At 50.3% G+C, this 15,878-nt stretch overlaps 1 protein-coding gene and 1 long non-coding RNA gene across 3 annotated transcripts in view; one reads left to right on the forward strand and one right to left on the reverse strand.

The window, feature by feature from the left end:
* The first annotated feature begins 1,889 nt into the window (after positions 1-1,889).
* LOC139085290 (uncharacterized) lies at positions 1,890-15,872 on the forward strand. Its single transcript, XR_011543533.1, has 2 exons — positions 1,890-2,042; positions 10,358-15,872. It is a non-coding gene; the product is annotated as an uncharacterized lncRNA (long non-coding RNA).
* NDRG1 (N-myc downstream regulated 1) overlaps positions 3,261-15,878 on the reverse strand; it is a 55,786-nt gene continuing 43,168 nt past the window's right edge. For both annotated transcript variants that reach the window (XM_070632114.1, XM_070632115.1), the window contains 5 exons: positions 15,269-15,320; positions 13,999-14,046; positions 11,590-11,625; positions 8,360-8,411; positions 3,261-5,164 (listed from right to left, as the gene is read on the reverse strand). In XM_070632114.1, coding sequence (XP_070488215.1) covers positions 4,953-5,164; positions 8,360-8,411; positions 11,590-11,625; positions 13,999-14,046; positions 15,269-15,320 — 400 coding nt within the window. In that variant the 3' untranslated portion in view covers positions 3,261-4,952. The remainder of the gene's footprint in view (positions 5,165-8,359; positions 8,412-11,589; positions 11,626-13,998; positions 14,047-15,268; positions 15,321-15,878) is intronic.

Consider the following 15,878-nt stretch of genomic DNA (forward strand, 5'->3'; position numbering starts at 1 on the left):
CCAAACCTCCTGGTATATGTTGGGCAATTCTGCTGGCCCCAGAGATACAAAAGAAATGCTAGTGTCGAGGGAAAAGGACACCTAAGGGGATGTGTGAGCTAGAAATGCTGCATGTACAACAGAGGCCCTCTCTGCAGGGGGCCACTGTCACTTCATCAGAGCTTCCTGGGTAGGGCGGGGCATTCAGAAAACACTTCTCGGAGCAGGCAGGAGGAAGGGCCTGCTTTGAACAGTGAGTTTGGCTGTTCATTGATTTAATCGTGCCAAGGACCTGGCAATCCACCTGCCACAACGACAGCAACTACTAGGAGCCCCTGCTGCGTGAACCTGCTCATGATCGTTTGGCCAGTAAGTGGACGCCTGAGTCAAGCTGGGCCAATTAGATTCTTCCCCTTAAGAGGCCCAAAGACCTGATTGGTTCCAGGTCCGAGAACTGGAAGGTCCCGTAGCCCTTGTGTTAGGACAGATATTTGATGCTTTGGAGACACAAGGAAATCTGATTTTAGGAAGGAGGCTGGGGGCTGGCCCCGTGGCACAGTGGTTAAGTTTGACACACTCCACTTCGGCGGCCTGGGTTTAGTCCCTGGACATGGACCTACACCACTCCTCAGCCGTGCTGTGGCCGCGACCCGCGTATAAAATAGAGGAAGAGGAAGATGGGCACAGATGTTAGCTCAGGGCAAATCTCCCTGGGCCAGGGGGGAGGAGGCTGATCTGCTCACTGGGCCCCCTCCTTAATCCCATCTCCAACCCCATAAGCCCAGGCTTCACCGTCTGCCCTTGGATTCCATATGGGACACAGTTGAAGGGCTTCTATGCAGCCTGAGAAGCCCAAGGTAAATAGGTAACCAGATGGCTTTAGGCTACATCTAGGGACCAATCCTATGACTAGCAGTGAGGCTGCGTCTGGGAAGGGGCGGCGAGGAAGGTGGCAGATGGAGGTCTCGGCTGTCCCTACGGATCCTGCACGGGGTTCATGTCAGTGCACACTTAGTCTCTCAGCTGCTGCTGAAACCCTAGGGTGTGGGACTCGAAACCAAAACAAGCAGCTAGAAGAACAGAAATAGATCCTCAGCTGGCAAAACAGCCTCCAGGCGTACCATCTCGAAATAGCATCCGATACATGCAAACACCTGTAACATTCCCTCGGTGGAAGCCTGAGCTCCAGGGAGCTGACGGTGGCCGGTCCAGGGGTCTCTGTGCCACCCCTCACCCCAAAGCTGACGGATGCACCCACTGGTGATTACCTGCTGGCTCTTCCGTTTCTACGTCCCCAACTCTCGACTCTCACACGAGACCTGACACAGAAAACGCACTTACTGTGAATGTCAAATAAATATGAGCCCACACACTCCTCCTCCTGCACCTAAAACAGGGCTTCTTAACGTGGGGTCCTCAGACCAGGGACCCACGGATAAAATTCAGGGGCCGTGTACTTGGATAGAGAAAAAAACGCAGCTTTGTTTTTACTAACATCTAATTGCAATTAAGCATTTCCTTCTATCTAAATGTAAGCCACAAACCCTAATTTGTCACCATTGAAATCACATATTTCTTATCACACTTGTGGCAGGTGTCCAAAATATTGTGCTCGTCACTGCTTTGAAATTATGTTGAAACCTGCCTCCATGTTACTATTTAACTTATTAATTGATAAAGAAGTACATGTCACTATATCACACAATTGTAACATCTGGATAATTATACTTTACTATAAGTGGCTTCTTTTATAATCATATGCATTTTATTTTATGCATTGAAAACTCTTCCTGCGATGCACAGCACACACCACCCTCTACCTGGGTCTATACTGCAGGTTCCTCACTAGGGGCACACCTTCCACCCTCTGTGTTGGTGTCCGTGCTGGCCCCTCCCCTAGGAAGTCCCTCTCACCCTTCTGAGCTGAGTCAGCTGCTCCTGGCTATTCCAAATCTGTCTCGGAAACAGCAGGGCCTGTGGACTAAAGCACGTCCCCTCACTGCACGATGATGCAAACTTCAAAAGTGTTCCAGCTAATTACACACGCTAAGAGACACCTCAAGGTAAGTGAATAAAAACCAATATAAATCACAGCATGATAGCTGTTTAAAAGGGGGAGGGAGGGGCTGGCGTGTGGACTGCGTTTAGGGACCTGCTTCCCAGGAACAAGTAGGGAAAAGCAGCAGTAACTGGGCAGTGGAGAGACCGGGCAGACCCCACCTCTGCCAGGAGATCAAGGTTAACCTCATCGGCGACAAATCATGTTGACCTGTCACGCTGATAGCGTGATGTGACGAGAATGGCATTTCCCCTCTGTGGTCTGCATTCCCAAAACCCATAACCCGCATTGAGCCAGGAGAAAAACACACAAACGTCAACGGAGGGACATTCTACAAAATGCCTGACTGGTGCTCCTCAAAACTGTCAAGGTCATCAAAAGTGAGGAGTCTTGAGGAACCGTCACAGGCCAGAGAAAGTTAAGGAGCAGGATGACCAGTGTAATGTGGTATCCTGGGTGCATCCTGGGACAGAAAAAGGACAACAGGGACACACTAATGAAATCCCAATAACGTATTAAGCTTTGTTAATAGATCAGGGTTGATTTCTTCGTTGTGACCAAGGTGCCACAGCCACATAAGATGTTACTATTAATAGGGGAACCTGGGTGTGGGGTATATGGGAACTCTCTGCACTCAATTTGTGACCGTTCTGTAAATTTTAAACTAATATTAAATAAAAAGTTTAAATGAAAGTGGGAGGTTATACTAAAACCTGTTGTGTTTCTAATTTTTTTTTAAGTGCCATAGAAACAAGCATTACAGTGGCTGTCATTGGGTGTGAGAAAAGGAGTGGTAAAATGTAAAATAATGTCTCCCTCCACTTATAGCCTGAAAGCTTTAGCCCCTTACCACTGCACTGTCCAGGCTATTGAGCACTTGAAACGGGGCTGGTTTGAATTGCGATGTGCTGTGATGTGAAATAGCTCACTAATTGTTATATTGATTCTGTGTTGGAATAGTGATATTTTGGATATGCTGGGTTAAATGAAATATATTAAAATTAATTTCACGTGTTTCTTCCGACCTTTTCAAATGTGGCTACTAGAAAATTTAAAGTTACATCTGTGGCTCACATTCTATTTTTATTGGAAGTGCTGCTCGACAGCAAAGAAGTGCAATGGCAAGGGGCAATGTGGCAGGAGGCCCTGGTAAGGACAGCCCTTCCCCATGTTGTGATGCTGCACGCACCCTCTCTCGGCAGAGGAAAAAGACACAAGCCACTGCAAAGTTACAAATTTATTGGTCTGGAAATAAATACAAATATTTCATTAAGAAAATCTTCTGGAAAGACTTGTACACAACAGTTTCTTGTCTCAATTCAGCCGCTCCTGCCCTGACCCCTGACCTTTCTGCAGAAGCCAGGGAAAGTCTCCCAGGTGGTACGTGGCAGGTAAACCGAGTCATTGCCCCTCAAGCCTCCTAGAAGGCTTGACTACTTCCTTCTACCCACTTAAGGGTCCCGAAATCACCAGGCCCTAGCGGCTGATTCACAATGTTCCATGCGCTCTGATCAAACTTCCTATAAGATCCTTGGTTAGCCAAAATGAAAATCAAAAGGCAGTAGGACAGGAACTTGGCAGCTACGCCCACATTGCCCAGGAATGTCAGTGGTGCCGCCCCATTCAGCAAAAGGAGGTTAGAGGGGCAGGGAAGAGGGTGAGGCGGGAGAGGGAAGGAAATGCCACGGAACAGACATTCCAGAATCCTTGCGTCTTCTCAGCCACCACTCCCCACGTGAATCCCACCCCTGCAAGAGCCAACAGGTCGAGCTGAAAATCCAGGAATGTTCCCAGGGCAGAAACGTTCAGCCGTCAAGTTCAGATTCAACCCTGGGTGTCCAAGATTGGAAGGTGGATTTAACTCAAGCACACAAGATTCTTGGTAACCGGGGTGGGATCAACTGAAATCAGAACCGCACCAGATGCCATCACGACCACAGGAATCCCATACATCTAGGAACCCAGAGACCACCCCCACCCAACACCCCTGCCCCCCCGCTGCGTGGAGCCCCATCACAGCCAGGTACAGTTGTTTGAATGTTTCCCTCCACTTCCAAGAAAGCAACTATGGATCTAAATGATCTTCCCCATGAATGAAATACCCACTCGCTCATTTTTGGGGTGGGAAGCAGGGGCTGTGGAGAAGGAGGCAGATAGGAGAGCCAAAGTCTTCAATCCATGACACCAAATGTTTGCTGAGACCCTTTCTCTGCAAAGCCAAGAGACGCTGGATTTCGTTGTGCATTGAAAGGGTGCCGGGAAAACAGGCCTGTACGCCTCGGCATTAAGGGTGTATATATGCACGAAATTTAAACATCGATTTCATCAAGTTAACGACCTGGATTTGCCTTTCCGAATGCTTCCAGCCTGCACATGTATTCCACCTTTTTCCCCTGCTTCCTGTTTGGCCTAGTTAAAAGAGCTACCCTGCTCACCCCCTCCCCGAGCCAGAAAAGGGTTTTGTTTCCAGAAACTACACCAGTTTTTCTTCAGCTGGAGAGGAAACCGGAAGTCGGTGGGCGGGGCTTCGGAGCAAACGCCCCTCAGAAGCAGGATGCTCGGGTTAGTCTAGGCTTGGACTTAGGAAGTGTTTACGGCTATGTTTCTCGTTTTTGGTAATTTGGCGTCTCCCAGGGAGGGTAAGAGAGTGGTCACCAGGCCACTCCTTTAATGAAAACAGGACACTGAGATGCTTTTCCCTGGGTCCACCCCACCCCGCCCCCGTCAGAAAGGGCGGCCTCGACAAACCCAATCTCACTTTGTCATCACCAGAGCTCACTCTTAGAAAATAAGCCTTGGATTAATACCGAGTTACTGCGGTGCGGCAGGCAGGGGGCGGGAAGGGGCTGGAGGAGGGGGCAGCTACAGCGATCCCGACCCCAGAGTCCAGAGGGCGGCCGTGCGCACCGGCCGCCTAGCAGGACACCTCCATGGACTTGGGCCCCGCGTTGTTCCCGGTGGCACCGGAGTTGGGGGTGATGTCGAGGCGAGTGCCCTCGCTGGTGTGGGAGCGGCTGCGGGTCCCCTCGCTGGTGTGGGAGCGGCTGCGGGCGCCTTCCAGGGATGTGACGCTGGAGCCCGAGGCCGTGCGGGAGCGCATCAGGCGGGTCATGCTGGCGGAGGGCACTGGGGAGAGAGGAGAGAGCCTGGTTAGGGGACGGGAGAACCCCTAGGGCCACGTGCATGCTAGCAATGGCGCCTCCTCCTGCCCAACCTGGCCGAGCTCCTTTGTGCACTGTCCATCCTCTCAGCAATCCAGCTGCTGGGCTTGCTGTGTCTATCAGCTCACAGGGGTGGAGAGCCAGGCTCAGATGGGGTAAGGACTTCCCGCAGTCACACGGTGGCTTGAACCCAGAGCTGGGTCTGAATCCCAATTCTTCCATGTGCTTAAGAGCTATGTGATTTTGGGATTACCTCATTCTGAGCGCCGGGTCCCAACTGTAAAATGGGAATTCTACTACTGACTCCCTAGTCTGTGCCCGTGTGTATGCCCACCCCCCCGTCAACAATTGCTGGAGCAGGGAGGGCAGTCAAGATCAGCCGGGCTAATCCCTGCTCGACACAGGTGGGGAAACTGAGACCACACAGCAAGTTTGCAGCAGAGCTGTCAGTTGTCTCTTCCCTTGAGAAGCCCGTGAGCTCCCAGGAACTGTCAAGGGCACTGTCCACTCTTTGGGACTTAAAATGCACATGGCAGGTGGCTGATAAAGTGGAATGAAGACAAAACCATCCCCTCACCTGTACCGGGTTGATTAGTGCTCCCCCCCCCCAAATTCATGTCCACCTGAACCTCAGAACGTAGCCTTATTTGGAAATAGAGTTTTTGCAGATATATTTCATTAAGCTGAGGTCATACTGGATTGGAGTGAGGTCGAATGCAATGGCTCGTGTCCATGTAAGAAGAGGAGACAGAGACAGACACACAGACACTGTGAAGACAGAGGCAGAGAGATCAGAGTGATGCAGCTACAAGCCAAGGAGCACCAAGGACTGCCAGTGGCCCCCAGAAGCTGGAAGAGACAAGGAAGGATGCGTCCCAGAACCTCGGAGGGAGCATGGCCCTGCGCAGACCTTGACCTTGGATTTCTAGCCTTGAGAACTGTAGTACTGTGAGAGGATAAACTTTGGCTGTTTGAAGCCATCCAGTGATTAACCAGGGGATTAACGGCAGAAACTAAGATGCCACCTAACTGAAGCATCATTGCCAAGGCCACATGGAGTGACGGGCACCACAGACGCAAGCACCTGATGCACACACATGTAGGTGGGGCTTACATTACTCGCTCGTCGGCCATATGCATTGGCTTTCTGTGGCAGACACCCACAAACAGAATTAATCCTTGCTGGGATAGAATTTTCTTCTCAAAGAGCTAGTTTCTGAATCCAGAAAGAATCGGGATCAATCCCACATCTATCGCTCCCGTACAGCCACGTGCCGCTTAATGATGGGAATACATTCTAAGAAATGCGTTGTTAGGCGATTTCGTCGTTGTGCGAACGTCATATAGAGTGCGCTTACAAAAACCTAGATGGTGTAGCCTACTACACCTAGGCTCTTGGTACTAATCTTAGGGGACCACCATCGTATGTGTGGTCCGTCATTGACCGAAATGTTGTTATGCAGTGCATAACTGCATTTTCTCTGAGCCCCTATTTCTCGACCCCAAATCTGCAAGTTTTACTGACCTCGAGGGCTCTGGTGACTATAGAACGGTGTCATGGATGCAAATGGCTAGTCACACCTGGCCCAGCATCCGAGGAGGCCCTCAAGTGATCACTTCCCTTCTCTTTGGCTGATGCCTCTGGACTATAGCTCTTCCTGCTGTCTTCCCTCATAACCTGCAGGATGCTTCGGCTTTCTGGGAGTAGAAGCTGGTGTGTGTGTGCGTGTAGGGGAGCGACAAGGTCTGTGCTTTGCTTCCTTTCTCCCCAGAATACACTTTCCAAGCAGAAATCCAAACCCAGGGCACATCCAAGACAAATGAGTCCTGGGTCACGCCCTGCAAGGTAAACAGAGGCTGCCCAGCAGCTCTCTCCAGTTACGCCTTCGCTGGCACGTCGCCCACGGGGAAAGCACGCCCAAGGGCAGGAGACCCACAGGCAGATGTTTTCTGCTGGAAGAGGGCACCTTGGGACAAGGATCCTGCCCGAAGCATGTAAGTCGGGTTCCCCTGCTCTCAGCCTCGCTAGAAACTAAACATAGCTGAGGCCAAGCTTAAGACTGCGGTCAGTTCACCAAACATAACATTACTATTTTAAATGAGCAAACAGTTTAAGTCTCAGAAAAAAAACGGAAGAGACTAGCCGTTCAGACTTCCTAGTTAAGATGCGCACATAAATTGGAATTCCGAGCGGTAGGCAGGAAGAGCCAAAAGAGCCACATCACGGCCAGCACCACGGCCGTACAGGGATGAGCACCAACCGTGGCCGCTGCCCGACAGAGGGCTGCACCTTGGCACTGTCTGTCCTGGCCCTGGGGCCGCATTCCTGAAAAAGCGCTGTATGTGTCTAACAATATACCATCACCACAGCACAAGAAGCTGCACGTTCTTGAATTACACTTCTCTTTGTCCTTCCACTCCCAAATTTAATGATTTAGCAAAGAAATGCTCTGTCTTGAATATAAGCGACTTTGTCACCCACTTACTCAGAGCTTTACAGTCCGAACTTTCATTGATCCCCACTCTGCTCTTTGCTTAATCTGTCAAAGCCTCAGTTTCATCGGTTGTAAAATGGGGATAAGAATTATCTCATAGGATTATTGTGATGGCTAAATAAGAAAAATAAAGGATTTACTAATCTTTCATCATTATCACCACCATCATCACTATCACTGTCATCATCACCATCATAATCACCACCACCACCACAATAACTACCACCACCATCATCATCATCACTATCTTCAGCATCATCAGCATCACCACCACCATCATCATTATTATGACTACAATCGGAAATCTCTTAAGAAAGCATGTATTCAAAATTAAAAACATTTTCATGGTTTCACTGTTGTCTTGGTGCTTAAATGGATAGTCTTCACCTAACCCTAAAAACCTTCCCTGGTGTGAAACAACTTCTGTTCAACCACAGAGGGAGAATCAGCCACCAAGGGATAAAGGAGAGACTAGAACCCTTGGTGCAGTGCCGCCCACTGCCTCTGCACCTCAATATTTCTTCCCCTGACCCACCCAGTTTGCAAAAGGCTGCAGCTGGACAAGGTGATACAGAATATTCATTCAAACCTGGCTCAGGGCACCACATCTCCCATTCCCACACCTGCCCCTCAACCCACTGCCTGCTGGGAAACGCCATACTTACTGTATCCCATGCCCTGCACGAAGTACTTGAAGGCCTCGGCAAGCTTGGCTGGCTGCAGGAGGAAAGAAGGGAGAGCGCAGTCAGTCACTGGAGGTGGCCACATGGAGCTGTGAAAGACCATGGCCCAACATAGAAGGCCACCATGTTGATAGGACAATACACAAAGGTAAAGGGAACACTATGGGATAGTCATGGGGACCAAAATTAGCTTTGACTAGTGAGGAAAAATTCAAGTTGACTTCACAGCTGGGGGAGCTTCGTCAAGTTATATGACGTGTCTGAGCCAGTTTCTCCACCTGTAAAATATGGGCAGAGTGCCACACCCACATCTGAGGGTTTCTTTGAAGAAGATGACATTTGATAAAGCGATGTGCCCAACTCAGCATCTAGAATGTAACAGCATCAGCATCATGTGCATTCTTTGTGCCAAGGGCTGTGCGGCATTATCTCGTTTTCTCCGGACAACAACCTCATGAGGTTGGTACCATTTTCATATACATCTCATAGCTGAACAGACTTGGAGAGGTAAACAATCCATCCAACGTCCTATAGTTACTTAGTGGTGTGTCTTGAAGATCAACCCAGGGCTTTCTAAACCCCATGCTCTCAAGGCAGTGCCCTCTCGGCCTCAGTAGCAGGCTGGCTGGCTGGATGGATGGACGGATGGAAGAAAGGATGGTAGATAGATAGATAAAAAGGAAAGAAGATGGATGGATGGATGGAAAGAAGGAAGAAAGGAAGGAAGGATAGAAGGAAGGAAGACAGAAAGATAAAAAGGAAAAAAGATGAATGGATAGATGAATGGAAAGAAGGAAGGAGGATGGATAGATTGAGTGAAAAGAAGGATGGATGCACAGAAAGAAGGAAAGATGAATGGATGAAGGAAAAAAATGGAAAGAAGGAAAGATGGAAAGATGGATGAATGGATGGACTGTTGCACAAACTAATTGATCAATTAACTGAGCTACTTGATGTGAAATGAGTTGAGAATGCTGAGAACACACCCAGTTCTGCCAATTACTCTCAAAATTTTAATTTAATCTAAAGTAGGAGCTGAATGCTCAACTAAAGGCCATATTCACAGTCTAATTGCCTCCAGCTCTCAAATGCAATGCCCTGGGTCTGTTCTGAGAAGTCATCAGCGGAGGCCGTGTTCCCACCCACCTCCACCAACTCCTGACACTATTCCACAAGGAGCTAAATGACATTTAAAGGAGGGGCTGTGCTCAAATTGCCCTCTGGGGTTTGGGTGACAATGGTAAGAAAGTGACAAGAGTTGCAGGTTGGGGCTGCAGAGAGCCAAGGACTCCTGTGTTCAAGAAGGCGAACAGAAATAAGAATGCGGACTTAGGAACGAGAATACCTGGGCCCAAATTTGGCTCCCCTGCGTGACCACGGGCAATCTCTCCCATCTTTTAACCTCACTTCCCTCATTCTCTTCCTCGTTCTCTTCCTATCTCTAAGGACTGTTGCAAGGATCAAATGGAATGAAGGGTGGGAACGCCCTTTGTAAACATGCGCCCAACTTGCCAGGGCAGAAGGATGAGGGATGACACAGTACTTGGTCCTCCTTGGGCTGGTCACCTGGAAGCCTGGGCTAGTTCAGCTCCTGCCATGATATTTACAATGTGTTTTCATTCTGGCCAGGGCTAGATCTGTTTTCATTTCAACCAGAGAAAGGAAGAAAGGAAGGGAGAGAGAAAGAGTGTGGAGAGGGAGAGATGGAAGGAAAAATGGCGCCTCTTCTCTCCAGCCAACTTAAGGCCCTGGGTGGCACTGTCCTAGCAGGAGACTCAGGAGCAAGCTGGACTGAGAACCGGCTCCCCCCTAATGTGCAGGTATTAACCCACACTTACGTCTAAGCAGGGCTCTGTTGGGAGCCCATCTGTTCCTTCCGGCAGCTGGGACATCCCACCCTTCTCTGGCTACTCCCAGCTATCAAATGGGCACGACATAACAGCAGATAAAAAGCTGAAAATATTTTTTGTTCTTTTCTAGTGGGTGCAGAGGGAGACGCTGTGGAAACAGGTGCAGAGAAGCGAAGAGAGCCACCAAAGGCCACTTCTGCTCATACTTCTAGACTAAAACACTGCAATGAGATGGGACCCAGAGCAATGAGCCAAGATCCAGCATCCGCCTGATGCAGAAATCTGCTCCTGGGGCTGCCCCATGGGCCCCTCGGCCTCTCCTTCAGACCCCCGGTGGAATACTTCACAGCCCCAAAGAGAAGACTGTTTTTCTGTTGGCACAGTTCCAGCTCTAAGAATTATATATGGCGCCCAGATGGACGTCTCTGCCATGGCCATGCACTGGGGCCGTGGGAGCCAAGACTCACCCTTTTCTGTCCCACAACCCTCGAAATGGGCAGGCCCACATGAAAACAATCAAGGAGCTGATTGCTTCCACATGGAGAGGCACCACATGGAATAGTGAAAACCCAGAAAGGACCTAAATGTCCAGCAATAGCGCATCAGGGAAAGAAATTATGGGATATCTGTACAATGGCGTTTTCTGCCATCATTAAAAATTAAGACACAGAACATTTTTTAACCAAATGGAGATATCCCTGAGATGTGAAATTATGTGGGCAAGTGAAAAACATACCTGCCACATGATCCTGATTTTGCTTAAAGTAAGACAAAAATGTATGAAACTATATCAGAAAGGAGACTAGAGGGAAATACTTTCAAGTTTGTAACAACAGTAATCTGAAGTTGGGGCACTACAGACATGGTTTTTTAAATGATTATTTTATCCATCTGTATTTTAAAATTTCTTGATAAACATGTATTACTTTATAATTAGAAAAGCAGAAGCAATAAATATCAGTGATTAAAAAAAGAAAAACTTCCCAAAATATACACACACACTGCTTTTCATCTCCTCTCCGCCCCCTGCTCTGGGCCTGAGCTCCGGGAGCCCAGGGCTCCAGCAGAAGCCCGTGGTCTCTGGGGTCAGGTACACTGACCTTCTGGTCCATGTTGCCAGGCTGTGTCCCCTTGGCAAACCCCTTTACCCCTGTGAACGCCAGAATCATCTACTCTACAAAGGCTTCTGGGCGATCCCATAAATCCTCACATGTAAACACCTTTTATAAACAGTGAGCATCCACAAACTGTCATCAGATGTCATGGCCAGATGGGGGACAAGCAGGCAGGGAGAGAAAAGGTACTAACAGGTCTCAGAGGCACATGCCCCCCTACCTGGGGAGCCGCGACAGGTGGACTCACCTGGGAGATCTGCGGGAGGCCGCCACAATCCGCCATCTGGGAGAGAAGGGAAGCTGGTTAGTGCCGAACACCTGGGCGGAGGCGATCCTCGCTCTGTGAACCAGCTCCAAGTGGTGCCCACCCTCCGCTGCCCTGCCCTGTTGAGGGGGGACTGGGCATGTTATGGGCAGAGACACCCAAACCCCAGCCAGGAAGGCTGCTGTCATCACTATCCATCTCGGCACTGAACTATCTTCTTGGCGACCACTGCTTGTAGCTTATGACAAGCCAGGCACTGTGCTAGGCCCTGTAGATAATTCCTGTCTGTTCCACAAGAACCCTGGAAGGGACGAATGCACCATTTCAGAGGCAGAAACGGGCCGGAGTGCCTGAGGAACGTGCAAGTTTCCATCCAGGGCCTGTCTGACCAGAAAGCATTCACAGCACAGGGCTCTGGACATACATTCTCTTTAAAGACTCCCTCGGAAGGAAACTGCTAGATTCGAGACTTCGGGCCTGATTGGGGGTCTTCACTGGCCTCCCTTGATAAATGCTATAACTCCCAAAGTTCCCGTTCCATCCCATCGCTGCTTAAAGCCAGTCCGGGCATGTGTGAATATTTATCGAGGGCTCAGGCTTGGGGGCAGCAGGGTGAGGATGGGCCAGGATGGGCGAGAATGGCCTGGAGGGTGACAGGACTGGAAGGTGTGAGTGAGGGAGGGTGGGTGAGGCTGCGCCGTCCTACAGCCCCGAGTCTCAAAGCCAGATCCCGAAGGTGAGCCTCGCGGCCACGCTAACCCAGGACCACCGTCCGGACACCAGAAAGCAGTGGCAGGATGCTGGACTAATGCCAGGGGCCACACAGCAGGGCAGGGTGGGCAGTGGGGAGAGAGTGTCTGGAATCAGGCTGAAACAGGTTCTGATCCTGGATCTACCGTCAAACCAGCCACCAGATCCCAGACAGGTCACCTACCCTCTGTTGTGGGATGTCGGGTGAATTATGTCTCCCCCAAAAGATATACGCAAGTCCTAACCCCAAGGACCGGAAAATGTGATCATATTTGGAAATAGGGTCTTTGCAGATGGGATTAGGTGAAGATGAGGTCATACTGGATTAGGGTGGGCCCTAAATCCAGTGACTGATGTCCTTCAAACGAGAGGGAAATCTGGACGCAGAGACACACAGGGAGAAGGCTGTGTGACAATGGAGGCAGACTGGAGGGACGCGTCTGCCAGCCACAGAGCACCGAGGACTGCCAGCCAGCAGGGGAGGCTGGGAAGGGGCAAGGAAGAATGCTCCCTCGAGCTTCAGAGGGAGCTCAGCCCTGCCCACAGCTTGATTTCGGACGGCACCCTCCAGAACAGCGAAAGAACGGGTTCCTGTGGCTCTCAGCCTCCCGGTTTGTGGAACTTTGTTCCACCTGAGGACACTGGTCCACCCTTCTCCAAGGCGCTTTCCTCGTCTTCCTAACAGCAGTGACGGGGCCATCCCCATCTGGGTCTGTATCTCTGTCCATCTTCTTCCCGGGACAGCAGCCTGGATGCTGCGGGAGTCCAGACACAGATGTGTTTGGACAATCTAGACAAAGGACGCTCACTTTGTCCCACTTTGCAAAAGCTAGCCAATTAGCAGCCCCCTCGGGCCCGAAGCCCAGCATCTTCCAGTCTCGCAATTTCCTTTTGAGGGAATCTTGAAAGAAAATGTAAGGGAAGAACAAATTATAGGGACCAGCCCCCCCAGGAAGCACCAGACACCTCTCTCGTGCCTTTCAAAGGCATCCCGCTTTCACAAGGGGAGTGGAGGGTACAGCTTCTTGTCCTCCCCCACACAGGGGGCCGCCTCATATCACACAGGCCCCTCCTGGTCACCTGCCCTCCCAGGGGGACAACCAGAAAGGTTCCTGCTTTCATGCTGCAGCCTGGGTCACGGCTGCCACAAACACCACATGGGTTTGGAAGGTACATCAGTCCCCTCGAACAGGGTACTGGCAGGGGCTGCGACACAGACCCCAGATCCAGATACAGAGAGAGCAAGCACACATGGGTTCAGATGACCTGTGGGAAGAGGCCTCCCTCCACAGCCTCGGGGGTCCATTCTCTCCTATTCGACAGGCAGGGCCCCTCTCCGAGGTACGTCCTGGCCCTACTCCCAACCGAGAGAGCCCGGTCTGCATGCCTCCTGGTCCGCCCCTCGCCAGAGCACCACAGTGGCTGCCCGTGGACTCATGGGTCCCGGAGAGGGCTCTTCTCATCTTTGTGGCCTTGGGTCACCAGCCGGCACCCAAAGATGTTTGTGAATAGACACACTAAATAATCATTTCCAGGGATTCTGACCACCAGCTTTGCCTCAATCAGACGCAACTCAATTCTGCAGAAACTTGCAGGTTTCTAAGACAGCACAGACACAGATGCCCCTCATTCTCCCTGTACCTTGAGCAGAGTGGTCTTCGTCGGGTCCAGTTTCGAGTTGCACTCCACCTGGACAGGGAAAGGGAGAAGAAATTTGTGAATTTTCCCCGTGGAGCCAAAGTCATAACCTCTCCCCGTTCCCTGCTGCTCTGCCGCCATCATCAGAGATTCCAGCACTCCTACTGGCAGAGAAGAACGCACGCTCTGGGATCAAACATATGTGGCTTTAAATTCCAGCCCTGCCGCTGCTAGCTATGAGACCCGGGACAAGTTAGTTCACTTCTTTGAGCCTCAGTTTCCTTGTCAATAAAATGGGGATACTATCTTTTTCAAAGGGTTGTTATGAAGATTGGCTAAAATGTAGGAGGTGCTCCGGAAATATCTGCTGAATGAATGACACCGTTTAACCAGCTGTTGCCAGTGATTCTGTAGAACGGACAACCCCAGTCTCAACAAATATTCTTCCTATCAAATCACATCCACCAAACTGGTTTCTCTCTGCAATCTGTCAATGACTCTCTTGAAAGTGCATCCAGAAGTGGGCACAATACCCACACGTAAACTGTGATATTCAAAGTGCTTACTATACAACTATCACCTCCCTTGATGGGAACAATATATCTCTATTGATGCAGGCTATGATTATGTCCAGTGGGTTAGATCCCAAGAAACTCACGGTTCATTAAAACACCTCAGATGTTTACTAAATGAACATTTACAGATGCTGCTCTGTAGCCCACCGCATAAGACATGTCCCCTCTCTAGGACTCTGCTCAATAGCCCCTAAGTCTCCCACGTCCCCAGCTACAGTGATGTTGGAAAGGTAGAGCTCCTGCTTTGCATCCACAACATCACAGGTGGGAACGAAGGGGTGAAATGAGCCAGAAAGCCTTGCCTAAGCCCCACTCCCCAGGTGCCCCTCTGCCCTCCCAGTTGACCAGGCACCAACCAGGTCTGAAAGCTCCACCTGACCCCCAAATGGGAGGAGAGTCTCTTGGCCAGGAAGCCGAGTGGCAAAGATGCCCAGATAATCAAGCCAATGAGGGGCAGACTGGCAGGTAAGGGGCTGGGAGAGGAGACAGTGGGCCCACTGCCAAGCGGCCGGGGCTGGCAGTCATCAGGGACAGAGGCTGATGGCCGGGCTCTCTACCCAAAGGCCAACATGGCATTTAGAAGACGTGCCCGCCCTGATGGGAGCAGAGGAGGGGAATAAGGCGGGCAGGGAGACGTCACGCAACGTCTTAATTTCTGCAGAATTAAGCACAGAAACCAGCAGTTGATTTCTACATACCACAGCATCCACAGCAGGAGAATTGTCGCCAACCACCAACAGAGCAGGACACCTGGGGGCAGGAGAGATGGCAGGTTAACACAAGGTTCATTTAAAGACTCTCACACGCCCAGGCCTGCCAGGCTGGGACCAGAGTCCCAAAAAAGTGCATTTTGGTTTCCCCAGTACCCTTTGCTGTTTTTACTTCCTTCTCCCTCCAGGCTCTGCTTTGTTCTTAGGCTAAAACTGGTTAGCAGTCATTTACACCTTAGTATAATTTCAGCCAGACAATTTCTGTGCCCTGATATTTTTATTTTCAAGCACCCTCTCCTCAAAGAAGGACGGGTAGGATTTTGCCAGCAATCAAGATGAGAAGACAAAAAGGACATGTCTGACAAAGGAAACGGCATGGGCCAAGTTCAGGTGTCAAATAATATGGTTCACTTAAGGAACTATAAACAGACACGGTCATTACTGGTGGATACAGTTTGTCACATCCACAGCCGTCTTGTCCTCCCAGCTTCATAGGGCACCTTAGGGTGGGTTCATTTCCAGGCTCTGTGAAGCAAAGACTGACGCTGCATTTGATGTATGGTAGGGGCTTAATAAATCCTGTCCAAAGCATGAACAT

The sequence above is a fragment of the Equus przewalskii genome, chromosome 8, assembly GCF_037783145.1.
Source record: "Equus przewalskii isolate Varuska chromosome 8, EquPr2, whole genome shotgun sequence".
In the NCBI taxonomy this organism is placed as follows: Eukaryota; Metazoa; Chordata; class Mammalia; order Perissodactyla; family Equidae; genus Equus; species Equus przewalskii.